General features: G+C 36.2%; 1 protein-coding gene across 1 annotated transcript in view; it reads right to left on the bottom strand.

Moving 5' to 3' along the window:
• The window catches only part of LOC128988664 (carboxylesterase 4A), a 59,965-nt gene that overhangs the window by 2,818 nt on the left and 40,706 nt on the right, over window positions 1-16,441 (bottom strand). The window contains exons 5-11 of the mRNA XM_054410167.1: window positions 10,986-11,171; window positions 10,463-10,659; window positions 9,815-9,977; window positions 4,778-4,980; window positions 4,187-4,322; window positions 2,505-2,643; window positions 131-378 (exon numbers count right to left, since the gene is read on the bottom strand). Of these exons, the coding sequence (XP_054266142.1) occupies window positions 131-378; window positions 2,505-2,643; window positions 4,187-4,322; window positions 4,778-4,980; window positions 9,815-9,977; window positions 10,463-10,659; window positions 10,986-11,171 (1,272 nt within the window). The remainder of the gene's footprint in view (window positions 1-130; window positions 379-2,504; window positions 2,644-4,186; window positions 4,323-4,777; window positions 4,981-9,814; window positions 9,978-10,462; window positions 10,660-10,985; window positions 11,172-16,441) is intronic.

The following is a 16,441-nucleotide window of genomic DNA, read 5'->3' as shown; positions in this document are numbered from 1 at the left end:
GTTCCTGGTAAAGTTTCATCATCAGTAAAATCTCAAATCAGCAGAGTTTGTTGGTTATCCCAGCTAATTAAATTTTTATAAATTAATTGTCATAGACAACAAAGTCATTGAACATTTCAAGGTTGCCTACCTGTTGTCAGCTGCATCCCTTTTACTCCATTCTTGACAGATGGGACGGGGGTGATGGTTATGTTTCTTATCTTCGGCAGCAGTTCATTCCACAGACTGATCCTATATCGACTCATCACATCTACCTCTTGTTGTGAACGGTCTATTGGCTGCAAAGACGTCACTGCCTTTAAGATAATGTAGTTGTCCTCTTCCGCTGAGTATTTACGCCAAGAAACACCATACCCATATGGGTTTGAGCCCAAACTCCTGAAAATCACATTTCTGACTGAATGGCAATTAAGTTGAACAAGAAAAACATTGTCACACATTCACATTAATTTATTGGATTCAGAATGAAAGGAAGTGTGCAGAAACAAGTAAAGTGAAACCATACACACACATGATGCACTACCAATGAAAGTGTCAAAATTGAAATAACTTCTTGCCAGCATTGTATGTGTTATTAAATTTACGCCAAAGTATTTACCCCAATTAAATTATGGGTATGATGATGATTGGAGTGTCCAATCGAAATCGATCACCACTTACTATCTTTTATGTATATTTACCGTCTTGATATTAACAGTATAAGCATAAATATATGTTTTTGTTTTATTTAAGTTTTATAGACATATCTTTTATTTACTTTCCAAAAATTTAAATGTTTCATAAAATTGTTAAATAGTTTTTATAAATAGAATTGTCTCATTTTTTTTACCTAAAATACCTACTACGTTTTCCTACCCCAAAGGAGAATTATATTGGTGGGTGTATTGTATTCAATCCAATTCTTTAAGACATGGACACACACTTTAATGTGTATTTTAAGTTGATTATGATTGAATTAAGGGCAAGTGTAGAATTTAGTGAAACTTTCTGTGTAACCTTGTATAATCTTAATAGACCAGCTGTTTCTTATAGTCATGGCCATTAATTAAAGTATAATGAGGGCATTGTTGGCTGTTTTTGTTGCTTCAATGGGCGCGTTCTGGGAACGTGTACCGGTGCACAGGTGCAGATTAACCGGTGACTTACTCACCGGTGCTGCCCCGGGGCAAGAGTCTTGGTATCCCAGAACGGTTAGTCATCGGTTTACGGTACACATCGGATTATAATTTACACATTCGCCTACTATTTTCTTTATAATATTTAAATCAAACAAACAGACTTGCCCTCACGGAATAAATTATTTGAAAATTATTATTTATTACGTAATATAACCCCCTCATTGAACAAATTTTCACTCATTACGCAACATAACCTATAAAACTAATGAACATTATTCGGTGGACCCGCCATCTTGCTGTAGCTGCAAGCTGTTGTCAAAGAAACTGACCAATCAGAGGCTGCCGGTGTATTATGCGTACAATTTCTCCGGTGCATACATCTTGCACCGGTGGAGGAAAAAGAGGAAATAGCTGTCTGCTAGATTAACTCACCGGTCTCCCAGAACGACACATTTTTTGCACCGGTGCACCGGTACATGTTCCCAGAACGCGCTCAATGTCTTAAATTACCATGCACCAGTCTTCTTAGGAATTAATGCCAGAGAAAAATTTGTTCCTTAAATGGAAAGTCCAAGTAGTTGTTTGTAATGCTGAGCATCCAACAAACTTTCTGAATATTCCTCTTTGTTAACCATGTGTTAATTACTTATACTTAAATAATTTTATGCTTTTAATTTAAATGGTGAACATACAAAGGTAGGTATTTTAAGCCAAGTATGAATGGAGATGAGTGTAGGATGAGTGACGCGATCTTGTAGTCTTGTTACTGACTAAGGCCGGCAAGTTCCTAAGACAGGCCCGTTAATAGCCCATACAGCCAATGGCAACTAAGTGACCTACAGTTTATACTGTAGTGGATTCCAAACCACATTTTCCCCTTGTAATTTACGAATTGGTCTAATTATTAGGATAGAACTGCGGATAGTCCTAGTATTCACTAGTGTGGACGTTAATCGACACCAGGGAGTATCGCATCCTCAGATCATGCCTCTAATCATTAGGTGGCCGGTTCGATCCTGATAAAAGTCAAAATCTTTTTTAATGGTTTGAAATTGGACCCAGCTTTCCATGATCGGTTCAATAAATAATCGTCCTGTCCCAAGAACTAGCTGTAATTAGTCAGTAACGAACTTGTATTCTCATTCATCCAAAACTCATCTCCGCCTTCAAATACGCACCCTGATGTGTCTCTATAGTATCCATACAATTATTAATTATTATCAAGGAGTGTTGAATTTTACACTTTCATTGGTCACATCAGTAAATTGTATATCTACATACATTGCATTATTGTTGTTTTATGGCACGATTTTTAAAGGACCCAACTAAAGGATTAGTTTAATTTAAAATTACAGTGAATGAATCAATCATAGCATCAAATCTTACCCTTGTCTTATGAACTCGGCCCAGATTCTCTTGATCGCAATGCTTAGCCTCTCTTCTACAGAGTTGAATCTACGACCAAGAGCACTCTGGATCAACGTTGGTCCAAAGATAAACACCATCTCAGCCCCATGTCCAGCTCCTATAAAAATCCATTAAGATCCACAGAAATGTGTTAATTAATTCCTATAAATTGTCTTCTAATTTAACATTTTTCTAGACAAAATTTAACGAAAATCATTAGTATTATGCTTTTTTATCCGGCAAATTAATAGAAAAATAATATACAGTATTGAAGAATATATTAGGTAGTCTTTTAGAATCTGTTTGGTAAAACTTAAATTTTACATTGTAGGTACCTATACGATGGTTAATATAAAAACTTTACTTAAGTTTAAATCATCATTCTAAGGCATTTGTATAGTCTGATGAAAACTGATTTCAATGGTATTCTACAGAATATAACATCTGATTACCCCAATGTCTACTAGACCATCCTAAAGATTTTGTTTAAAATAAGAATCAATTATTCAATATAATAATGTTATTTTTTGATGGTTTTAGGATGAGTTGCTATATGGTCTAGGATTCAATGTAATGACAATACAACAATCAGCAGTTTAAATTATCAACAGATATGATTAGATGATGCTACCAGCAAACCAATTCTACAAAGTTTAACAAAAATATCTCTAAGTTCAGTATTTTCCAACAACTATAAATTTGGATGTTGCTTAGCTATTTTGCAAATAACTTTTACGCCACACTACATTATTTTGACGAACTTCCCACACAAGGATTTAGTCCAGAAAACAGCTGTTTGCCGCCAGCTTAATCAAATGGGGTTTCATTGCGTACTACTGTACTGTACTGTAATGAGTTTTACCAGACACCAATCAGCTGATTATACTGTATTTGGGTGGCAATTAGTGGTTATAAACAAAAACATAACCTCTCTTAGAGGTTATGACTATTGAATTTTAGTCCTTTAGTTGGTGGTAATGTATAATGATTTGAACAGATTTAGTAGTATGGCGTAAACTATCATACGTCACTCGTCCAAAATGTGTGTACCGGACTCGTATGGTAATCCCGTACTCGACTTCATCTCGCACGGGAACGACCACACTCGTCCGGTAAACACTTATTTTCAGGACTAGTAACGTAATATACTATTAAATGGTGGGGAAATCGAGCAAGAAAGTGGAAGGCGATATTCTGAAAGATGATATAATTTTCTACTAATTATTATTATACATTCCTTGAAAATACCAAAAAAGGCAGTGAAGTTGCCTCCAAATAAAAAATGTGAAAAACACAGTAGGTGTTCAATGTATTTATGGAAAACATTTTTTTATTTTTATTTTCACCATAAATCACAACAACAACAAACTTTCATAATTACCATAATATTTGAAAAACAACATGAATTAAATTTTCCAACACATATTTTTGGTTGAGTTTTCGACAACTGGACGACCTAGTCACCAACTCTTTTTTTACCTATGTAAAAATGTTAAGCACATATCATTGTATTAGTTTTGAGGCCCTTATAATAGTTTAAAGTACCCTATTATTCACTTTAAAACAAAATCTATATTTTTTAAATTTCTCCTTTATGCTTTTTTGCCGACCACTGTAGGCTTTTAGGACCATATAAAGTTCAAGTTAAACTGAATTCATACCGGAAATGTTGAAGTTTTTGCCGTATAGGTCGATACCCCCTTGCTCGAACTGGTAGGCGTACACAGGAATATCGGTCTTTGCCAGCAGTCGTAGTTGTTGGAGGTGCGGTGCCTTGAACTGAGCGTCTGTATAGAACTGGATCATTAAGAAAAATTAATATCCTCAATCAGCTTGACCTAAGACTGTGGAGTGTTCTACGGTGTTGTGTGACAAAATGCATCATTGACACTACCATATAGTTTGTAAATTTAACTTTTATTAGCTACCTCATAACTCTAAATCCAAAAAACCATAAAAAGATAATAGATTTACCATTGGAAAAGACATGCTGAGCTCATCGTGAAGGAAAAATTCAGAAACACTTCAGAAATTGTAATAATTTATATTTTTCTTCTTAGTTTTTGAAACTACGACATTTATGTGAGTTATTGGTAACGCTACCTGTCTTTTGCAGCAGCAAAGTATGTATATCCAAGATTCTACGTCTACAACCCCTGGTGACGCATGTAAAGCTAACTAGTTTGAAGTCAATTTATCAATCTAGACAAAATAGAATAACCAAATTGTGTTATTGTGTTTCTAAAACGTACATCAGTAAGCATTGCGATAAGTCCAGCTGTGTCACCTGGTCTCACAGGGTCAATGTACTGCCACCTCAGTATAGACAAGATCTCTGCTCGACTCTGCTGGCTGTGGAAACCGTATCGAGACATCACCATTGGCAGAACTGAGTTGGAGAACAGCTGAAGAAGCTGAGAATAACCTTGAGTCTCCAGATCCCCTCCCCAGTGGGCTGGAAAGGATAGTAAAGTATGTTGAAAATTATGAATAGTCTTAAGGTGCGTTGTCCAAGAGCAATCAATAATAAGTAACATTAATAATCAATAATAATCAATTAAACAGGATCAATCTTAATTCTACAAAATGGTACATAATGACGGTGGCCACCGGAACACCTATAACAGACAACATACAAAGCACAAAATATTACAAGATTCAACAATTCAAATAAATCCGTAGGTCCTAGACATCCCTCTCGATTGCTAATTCGATTCACTAGCCGCAGTCCCAGAGTCCGTTGCACAGGAGATAAAATAATCCTAAAGTCACTCACCAAACGTAGACATCATACAAAGTGTCCATAGACAAAAGATATCCCGCCGGACCAGATGTCTGGGGCAAACGTAGTGTCCAATAGTTGAGCGAGCGGTAGACCGTGAGCGACAGGTCGGTACGGAAGCGGCAGGTCGGTACGTGAGCGGCTGACACCAAGATGGCGTCCAGCAATGTACAAACAGCAGCATCTCGTAGTAGTAATGAATGACAAGTCCGGTAGTAATGGGTCGGTATAAAAAACCCTCAGAATATTCCAAAATGCTAATACAAGAAAATCCACCGACGTCGGTGTTCTGAGGTTCCTTGACGATGTTGGCTCGGCTTCTCCTCAACTAACCATCTTCGTCGTTAAACGAGTGTTCCCATGTGCTCGTGCGTCATTTCCACCAGTACAGACATGGTCTCAATCAACTGTTCGGCAATTGACCGATCGATGATGCTGTCCACCACGCTGAGGCTGAGCCCAATACATTTGTGGACTTTATTTGGTGCATTAAGGGCAGAGTAGGCAATTGTCGGTCAGTTCTGTTTATGGTCATCCAAACATTGAAGGCGCGCGCCACTTCAATTATATTGTCATAAGTGAGGTGATCAGTCTCACTAGGGATTTAGCTCCAAAAAAGAAAATAACATTACAATGTGTATGTTACTTATTTTTTATTTATTCTCTTCAGTGTCCTCTCCGTTGCAAATCACGGGTACATCAGTTAGAATTAAATAGTTTACAGTTCTTATTGTTACTTTTGTAAACATTACATGTAAGCACCGAAATACACAACAAATTGGGGTTTTCAATTTTATAAAGCACAATTAGTCAATTAACTTATGTGGTGAAACTTAATTAACAAAGATTGTAGAAAGAATTGAGTCATACAAATGAAGAAAGTAGATGTGTATCTGTTTAACTTCAGTTCTTTAAGTATTAACATTGACTATTGTTAGGTAGTTAACTGATGGATTTATACAAAAATGCTATTTTTATCTGAGCAATGCACACAACAAGCTATAATTTATAAACATTTCTATACATTTAGGAGGGCTCAAAGTTTATTGAGCGGAGCGAAGCGAAGATCTTTTGGATCATCTTCAATGCAATCTTTATTACACTTAATCTCAATAACGGCTGAACATATTTTAGCCAAACTTACCAAGGTTGCTTTGTCAAATGATTAGGTGGTTTAGACATAACCAATTTCAATTTTTTATAATGCCTATATAGTTTAAGGTAACTCAAAGTTTTTAAATTTTAACATTGGTCTTATGGGTTGCTATGATGGTTACAAAATAACAAAGTAAATGTAAACAAAACAAAGACTCATAGCATATGTTCAAATCAAGCCACAACCTACACACATTACAAAGGAAAAAAAATTCGGGTAATGACAACTGATCATATAATACAGAGAAAGTCTTAGGTTTAAATTTAAGTCCCAATTTGGAAACGACAACTGATCGAATAGGTACAGTCATAGAGAAAACATAATCTTTCATAGGTTCAGTATTTAACAGATTTGATTTACGTAGCTAAATAAAGTTATAACAAATAACATTTTATCTTAAACAATTCTTAGGTTGAATCACATTCATGGATCCATCTCATAAATGGCAAACTTAAACAGGTCCACGACGTAGGAAGTAGTAGGCCTGATAGCGAGAAGTAAGGAGTGTGGGAACTGTTTGTGGCATTTACATTAATGTATCTGCAATACTAAAATATTATGGGAAGGGAGGGTAACAGGTCCAAGACGTAGGAAATAGTGAAGAAAGTAGTAAAGGCAAACAGTCCGGAGTGTGGGAACCGTCTGTGGCAGTTAGATTAATGTTTCTGCAATCCTAAAATGTGATGGGAAGGGAGGGAAACAGGTCCACATGGTAGGAAGTGGTGAAGGAGGTAGTAAAGGCAAGCAGTACAGAGTGTGGAAACGCTTTGGGACAGTTAGATTAATGTATGTAAAATCCTAAAATGTGATGGGAAGGGAGGGAAACAGGTCCACGAAGTAGGAAGTGGTGAAGGAACTAGTAAAGGCTAGCAGTTGGGAGTGTGGTAACGCTTTGTGGCAGTAAGATTAACTTATTAAAAATACTCAAATACTATGGGAAGGAAGGAGGACAGGTCCACGACATAGGACGTGGTGAAGGAAGTGGTAAAGGCTAACAGTGCGGACTGTGGGAATACTTTGGTGCAGTTAAATTAACGTGTCTAAAATACTAAAATACTATGGGATTGGAGGGAAACAGGTCCACGACTTAGGAAGCGATGAAGGAAGTAGTGAAGGCCAGCAGTGCGGTGTGTGGGAACCGTCTGTGGCAGAGATTAATGTATCTGCAATCTTAAAATGTTCTAAGAAGGGAGGGAAACATATTTACGGCATAGGAAGGGGTTAAGGAAGTAGTAAAGGCCAATGTTGCTGAGTGTGGGAACCCTTTGTGGCAGTTAGATTAATGAACACAGAAATCCTAAAATGCTAGGGGAAGGGAGGGAAACAGGTCCACGATGTAGGAAGTGGTGAAAGATAAAGGATAGCAGTGCAGAGTATGGGATCATTTGTATTTTGTATTATACCTATAATCATTTTAGCGAATTTCCCATATAGGGAATAAGCTATTACCGTAGTACTCATGGTAAGACCTGGACGCGGGACCAATTTTTTTTTCGTTTTGAGGTCCCTAGAGGCCAAAAACACCATCCGTTCAAATTCATATATATATATATATTTATATATATATATATATATGTGTGTCCGTCAGCGCGATAACTCGAGCAAAAATGATCCGATTTTGATGAAATTTGGTACAAACATGTAAACCAACATTTATTCGAACGAGTTCGCGATCCAGCATAATCGGACCATGAGAACAGGGTTTTATGGGGGGTTTTATGGGGTAAATTGGGTTTGTCCCATTTTTGACCCTAAAAATATAAAATTTTAGAATTTCTTTACCAACCATTTTGTAGAGCTTAAAAAAAGAAATAATTTAGTATATTGAAGCATTGTTGTATGCCTAACGGTCACGGAGAAAATTTAAAAAAATGCAAATTTAAAATTCCCATGTTATTCTTATGGAGAAAATGAAAACTGTGTAGTTTACTTGTTTATGGATATATGTTGATCAAATTTGGCAAACTTCTTTATTTCATCCTATACTATTGTTGTTTGGTCAAAAAACACTGTTTACCTTCCCCGTAGCAGCAAACCTAAGCGTTCGTTATATCTAATGTTATTTAAATTGGGAATAAATATGTCTTATTTATGGAAGTATTTTAGTAAATATGTAATCAGACAAGTTGAAATTCGCTTAGTCTGCAGGTTTGCTGCGGCGGGGGTATTTTCATCTATCGCTTTATTCAAAACTATATAAGATGATTGCTCCGCTCAACTGAGTTTCACTGCTATGAAAGCAATCCTAGTGTTATGTGGATTTTGATTCCAAAATTATTGTGTATGTATTTCCCTTTTTATTTTGTTTGTGTGGAATAATCACTATTACTGAAAAATCACAGAATCAGACTGAACACAGCAAATGGAAAGATGCAATATTCCTGTCACATCACAAAGTTAACTCCAGTGTTGTACATATATTGGTTGTTAACTCGCTCATTATCGTAGCGTCTGATTATCAAGAGTGTAGGTCTATCAAGTGCCAGATTATTGGGAGTCAAGTTCAGTCTTCAGATTTGTGTAACAAAACAACCAACGTTTGTAAAATTTGATTTAAGTAATATATAGTAACAAATATATTAAATACCCCCGCCGCAGCAAACCTGCAGACTAAGCGAATTTCCATTTGCCTGATTGGATTTACACTAAAATGTCTCCTTAAAAATATCACATTTTTTCCCTATTTAAATAGAATCAGTTTAACACATACTTAGGTTTGCTGCAACAGGGAGGGTAAAAGTGTTTTTTATGTAAATTGTAATAGTTAGTAAGAAATAAAAACATTTTCCAAATTTGGGCAAAAAATGTTAATAAACAAGCAAACTACAACAGTTTACTTATTCTCCATAAGAATAACATGGGATTTTAAATTTACAATTTTTTGGAATTTTCTCCGTAACCATTAGGCGCATTATAACGTTTCAATATACTAAATTATTTGTTTTTTTAAGCTCTAAAAAATAGTTTGAAAAGAAATTGCAAAATTTTATGTTTTTTGGGTCAAAAATGGGAAAAACCCATTTTTACCCCATAAAAGCCCCCATAAACCCCCGTTCCCATGGTTTGATCATGCTGGTTCGCGAACTCGTTCGAATAAACTTAGGTTTACACGTTTGTACCAAATTTCATCAAAATCGGATCATTTTTGCTCGAGTTATCGCGCTAACGGACACATATATAAATATATATATATATATGAATTTGAACAGATGGTGTTTTTGGCCTCTAGGGACCTCAAAACGAAAAAAAAAATCGGTCCCGGGTCCAGGTCTTACCATGAGTACTACGGTAATAGCTTATTCCCTATATAGGAAATTCACTAATAAAAATTAAAACTTTTAATAAACTTACAAATGGCCACCACTCCCTCGTGGCTGGTTACCCCTGTCAGCACTGGTATCTTGAGGAAGGACCCTTCAGTCAAGGCTTCCAGTGGTGTCTTTGGCAGATATTGCTCTATGTCTGGCAAGAAGTCATCACTCACAGGTAAAATGGTGTTTGTCCAGTTTCCCTCCTGAAACAAAAAAGTCAATTCAATTTTTTCAATTTTTATTTTATTTCAATTCTACCAGAGGTGTTTTGTAAATTTTATTGTAAAGGACTGATTCAAACACCGTAATTGTCACAATCTAATTAGAAATCACCCTTAATTAATTGATGACCCAATAAGTGGGATAAGCTCAGAATTAATTATTCACAGGAAACTGGCAACCCTCAGATTTGAAAGCAAGCATTTCAGCAATACAACTAAACAATAGAGCTGCACTACAGGCACTCTCATGTGAATTTTTGTTTCATAACATATGTCATAGCAGATGTAGTTCCTTTAAGTTATCTTCTTTATAAAAAAGACCTTAGTAAAAATATGCGGAAACACCTTCCAAATATGGCCCAGTAAATGAGGAACAGAATGTTAACACTGGAGAACGTTATGACACTTCATGGATTATAACAACACATCCCGGTAGTCAGAACAAAATCATACTGTGATTCTATTACCATATATTGTGTCTCGAACGCACGCAATATCTCAGTGGCAGACTTGTTGCGGAGACAGCTCAATATCTGATGGGTTTGGTTGACAGAGAGGCACCCCAGACTGCGAGCCACGGCCCGTGAGGCGTTGGCAGGGCGATGAGCATGTGACCAAGGTGACATAACACTACCTGACATCACTATTGCTCTGTGGAACAGGTCTGGAAAAATATGGAGCTGATTAATTCAAAATTAATAGTGATCTAACGCCACAGTTTGCAGCTGTTTTTTGTCTCTGTGCAGGAACAGAAAGCTGTTAACTGAAAAGAATTGGTAAAATAAGCTGGGGTTCGATCCTTTCCTACCTTAAAAGCCATTTTTCATGTTTACATTCCGTGATTTATTTATTTGAAGTTCAGTGTAATGAAATATGTATACTTTTATTCTCCCTGTACCATTATACGTAAACAGAAATTTCTCGTTGTTACTTAAACCCTATAACTTTAAAACATATTACATTCTTTTGAAAAAAAGACAAAAGTCTCACTTGCTGTTCGTGGAGAGATCATGTGATAGACGACACTAGTTGCTCCGGCTGAGTGACCCATGAGTGTGACGCTACGAGGGTCTCCTCCAAACGCAGCAATGTTCTCGTGTACCCAGATGAGAGCAAGGTATTGGTCCAAAAGACCCAGGTTACCTCGGGCCTCTAGATCTTCCAGACAGAAGAAACCTGCAACACATACAGAAACCTTCAGCAGAAAAAAGCCTAAAAAAAACTGTTCAAAAAAGTTGAAAACCAATTATTATATTTATTGAGCGGAGCGAAGCAAAGCTGCTCTTTCTGATCGGCTGCAACGCAAACTTTCTATCACTATATCACTCAATAACGGCTGACCATATTTTTTCAAATTTACCAAGGATGTTTCGACTAATGTTTGGAAGGTTTAAGACAATAAATTTCAATTGTTGTTAATCATACTAATATTATAAATGTGAAAGTTTGTGTGTTTGTTTGTTTATTTGTTTGTTTGTTTGAAGTTCAATCACGCATTAACTACTGGTCGGATTGGGCTGAAGTACAGCTCTAAATTATTTTTGCATTTATGATAACTGCTAATTTGAACCAAGCAGCTACAAAAAGCTGTGATACATAATGAAAACTGAAAGTAGGATTGTTTACAGTTAAGTTTATGTTTTTAATTTATAAATAGTTTTTGGATATTGTGCAAATATTCAAAAATTTATTTTTTTATTGTTTATAGATGCAGTGGTAGAACATTATGGCTATGGTAGGTATGGCATCCCGTAAATTAAAAGAACTAAATTTTCTACAACCGTGTCATCTCCGATTGCAAACACAAAGCACAATTATAACTGAAATAAGCATTTTATACATATACGCGAACCCCGTACAAAGGACGGGTATTCTGCTAGTGCCTATATAATTTAATTAAAGTAACTCAAGGTTTTTAAATTTTAGCATTGGCCTTATGGGTTGCCATGATGGTTACAAAATAACGACGTAAATGCAATCAAAACAAATAATCATAGACTACGTTTAAAATCAAGCCAATATACGACCAAAACCCAGTACAAATGATACATTCCGATGATGATCACTGATCAAATAATACAGAGAAAGTACTACCACGGATTATAGACCATAATTACAATTGGTTCTATCAGTGGGGATGGGTAGTGTAGTGACAGTTTTATTTTCCCTGTTCACGTGTTTGGAATCTATTGTTGGTGGGAACTAAAAAGACTCTATTTCTTGTATACAATTTCCCATCGATGTTGACCATGTAATCTCTAGCGTTCGAATTTGTTCCAACCACAATTCCATATCGCTTCAGGTTAGACACCCACACAGTCCTGCTGAGCTTCTTTTGGGTAGGAAAATCAGAAGCACTGTTCCTACTTCAGACAAAACATTGGAGCCGAAGTGGCCAGGGCCAGACTTGAAAAATAATATTATAAATGTGAAAGTTTGTGTGTTTGTTTGTTTATTTGTTAGTTTGTTTGTTTGTTTGAAGTTCAATCACGCATTAACTACTGGTCGGATTGGGCTGAAATTTGGTATGATGATAGCCCACATTCCCGATTAACATATAGACATATTCTTATCTCGAAAATCCTCCCGGGCTCCGCCCCAGTGGCTCTGGAGTATCCCATTTGAACCTTATGAGTATTCATATTTAAAAGAAATCATAGCATTTTGTCAGCTGTTTCAATTAAACAAGTTGGTTCTATGAAATTCAATATCATTAAATAGTTGTAAGGTTTACCAACAAGGTACAGCTCTAAATTATTTTTGCATTTATGATAACTGCTAATTTGAACCAAGCAGCAACAAAAAGCTGCGATACATAATGAAAACTGAAAGTAGGATTGTTTACAGTTAAGTTTATGTTTTTAATTTATAAATAGTTTTTGGATATTGTGCAAATATTCAAAAATTTACTTTTTTATTGTTTATAGATGTAGTGGTAGAACATTATGGCTATGGTAGGTATGGTATACTATGGCATCCCGTAAATTAAAAGAACTAAATTTTCTACGACCCTGTCATCTCCGATTGCAAACACAAAGCACGATTATAACTGAAATAAGCATTTTATACATATACGCGAACCCCGTACGAAGGACGGGTATTCTGCTAGTGCCTATATAATTTAATTAAAGTAACTCAAGGTTTTTAAATTTTAGCATTGGCCTTATGGGTTGCCATGTTGGTTACAAAATAACGACGTAAATGTAATCAAAACAAATAATCATAGACTACGTTTAAAATCAAGCCAATACACGACCAAAACCCAGTACAAATGATACATTTCGATGATGATCACTGATCAAATAATACAGAGAAAGTACTACCACGGATTATAGACCATTACAATTGGTTCTATCAGATCAGTGGGGATGGTTAGTGTAGTGACAGCTTTATTTTCCCTGTTCACGTGTTTGGAATCTATTGTTGGTGGGAACTAAAAAGACTCTATTTCTTGTATATTCTATTGTTGGTACAATTCCCCATCGATGTTGACCATGTAATCTCTAGTGTTGGAATTTGTTCCAACCACAATTCCATATCGCTTCAGGTTAGACACCCACACAGTCCTGCTGAGCTTCTTTTTGGTAGGAAAATCAGAAGCACTGTTCCTACTTCAGACAAAACATCGGAGCCGAAGTGGCCAGACTTGAAAAATATTAAGGCATGGGACACCCCAGAAAAAGAAAAACAGAAGCGAAACTACGACGAAAGACACCGTGTAAGAGAGCTACGAGTTTTGGTCACAGGGGAAAAAGTGTGGGTGTCAAACCTGAAGCGATATGGAATAGTGGTTGGAGCAAATTCCAACACTAGAGATTACATGGTCAACATTGATGGGGAATTGTACCAACAATAGATTCCAAACACGTGAACAGGGGAAATAAATTTTTAAAAAGAGAAGGGAAGGTGACAGCTGGTTTAATATTCTTCATTTAATTTGCTAACACATGTTATGATTATTGTTTGTTGTTTATATTTTAGTTTTTGCCTATTGTTGGGACCACGTAAGTTTGCAGTTGAGGGAGGAGCCTATTTACCTTATGGTTTTGAATGAACCAATGAGAACCGTGCGGTGTTGCCAAATCTCATAATACCAGCTGATTTCAAAATATTGCTTACTTACTTACTTACTGCTGGGTTCTTCGCCTCGTAGATCAGCCTCTTCCACGCTTCTCTGTCCGCTGCCATCTCCACTGTCCCTCCACACTGACTCACATCTCTCTTAACTTGGTCATACCATCTCATTTTTGGTCTACCCAGTGGACGCTTTCCAGTTGGTACAGCAGAACATACTTCCTTCAGTCTTGTTCCTTCTTCCCTTCGCAATACATGACCTAGCCAACCTAATCTTTTTGCCTTTATCAAAGCTATTATATCAGGGTCCTGGTATAACGCTCGTAGCTCTCTGCTTTTTCTAATCCGCCATTCTCCTTCTTCGTTTACTGGGCCGAATATTTTTCTTAGGACCTTGTTTTCAAAAACAATCAAGCGTCCTTCATTTCTCTTGGATAGGACCCAGGTCTCGCTTCCATACAATAACACTGGTTGAATAATGGTTTTATATATTCTTATTTTTGTATCAGATGATAGGAGTTTTGATGACAGGAGCTTCATACATGCACCTAAACATTTATTGGCATTTGCTAATTTACTTAATATTTCTGTATCTTCTATGTTAAAGCTATTTACAGTAACTCCTAAGTATTTAAAGCTTTCTACTGGTTCAATTAAATAGTTGGCTATATTGAAATTGGTGCCTCTATTGATGGGATGTCGTCCAAACTTTATTATTTTGGTTTTTTCCTCATTTAGTTCCAAACCCACTTTTTTACATTCTTGAATAAACTTGTCGGCTAGAAAACACAAATCCTCCGACTTTTCAGCCAATATCACCACATCATCTACAAAGGCCATGACATTTAAGTCTACACCCAATTGTAGGCCCCTCTTTAGATTTTTTACTTTTTGTAGAGCTTCTTCAATCGCTATGTTGAAAAGAGTGGGAGAAATCCCGTCCCCTTGTCTCACTCCTGTATTTATACTAAAGCTCTCCGACATTTCTCCATCTACCTTTACTTTCGCTCTTGATTCGTCAACACATAATCTTGTCAAATTTATTAACTTTTTAGGTATGCCATGTTTTTCCATTTTCCTACATAAGGTCCTCCGATCAATGCTGTCGTAAGCTTTCTTGAAGTCAATAAATATCCCATAAAAACTCTTATTATATTCATAATATTTTGAGATTCCCTGTTTAAGCAAAAATATTTGGTCTACTGTCGATCTACCTTTCATAAAGCCGGCTTGTTGATCCTCAATTATTGATTCTGTGTACGGATTTAGTCTCGTTAATAGAATTTTTGAGAATATTTTATATACTGTGTTTAGAAGTGAGATACCTCTGTAGTTTGAGCAAGACTGTTTGTCACCTTTCTTATGTAATGGGATTATTATCGCTTCTGCCCACTCCTCTGGTATTATTTCATAATTCCATACATTTGTTAAAAGGCTATCAATTTCTTTGATTAGGACTTTTCCACCACTTCTAATTACTTTCGTTGTGATTCCGTCCTCTCCAGGGGCTTTATTGCATTTGAGTAACATAATTGCTTCTTCTACTTCCTGTTCTGAGGGTGGTAAAACATTTGGTTCAACATTGTGGTAGCTTAGATTTTCTTCTATGTCTCTAATTGTCGGTCCATCACAGTTTAGAAGTTCTTCAAAATAGTCTTTCCATACTTTAATGCCTGATTCTTTATCTACTACTACATTTCCACTTTTATTTTCAACGCCATAGGTTCTTGCAGAGAAACCACTTTTGAAAAATCTAATTGTTCTATAAAAATCCCTGGTGTTGTTCGTGGCTCTGTCGTTTTCTGCTTTGGTCAGTTTTTGCTTCAGAAAGTTTCTTTTACATGCTCTAAGCATTTGTTTTGTATTTCTGTTAATTTCACAGTATTCTACTCTAAGCTGCTCTGATTTCCTTTTCTCTTCTTCATTGTCAGCTCTCCTGCTTGCAATCCATTTGATCTTGATTTCTCTTCTTCTGTTTACCAAAGTTTGGCACTCTTCTGAGAACCATGGATTTTTCTTAGTCTTCTTTTTCTTACCACACACTTCTTTAAGTGTATTGTTGCTTAAGTGTATTGTTGTCAAATTGCTGTCAATATTGCTTAGTATATTTTAATTTGTGTTGTCGACGGGCGATGTGGCAACGTCGCACTAGCCTTGTCTTGTGATTGGCTGCCGCCAACTGCAAACTTACCTGGTCCCGACAATAGTTACCTGAATAAAAGGTTGTACAGTACATTTTTCTTGTGACATATTATTTGGCACCGCTACAGGTAGCAGAAAGATATTTGAGTTCTGATGGAGAACATGCAACTTGGTGTGATTATGATATATGTAATAAAATTGTAGCTAAAGTAGTTTTTTACTTTTCCTAA

The sequence above is a fragment of the Macrosteles quadrilineatus genome, unplaced genomic scaffold, assembly GCF_028750875.1.
Source record: "Macrosteles quadrilineatus isolate MER2022 unplaced genomic scaffold, UCM_ALF_1.0 Scaffold_3__2_contigs__length_128488019, whole genome shotgun sequence".
NCBI lineage: Eukaryota > Metazoa > Arthropoda > Insecta > Hemiptera > Cicadellidae > Macrosteles > Macrosteles quadrilineatus.
This window is presented reverse-complemented; position numbering and strand designations above follow the sequence as displayed.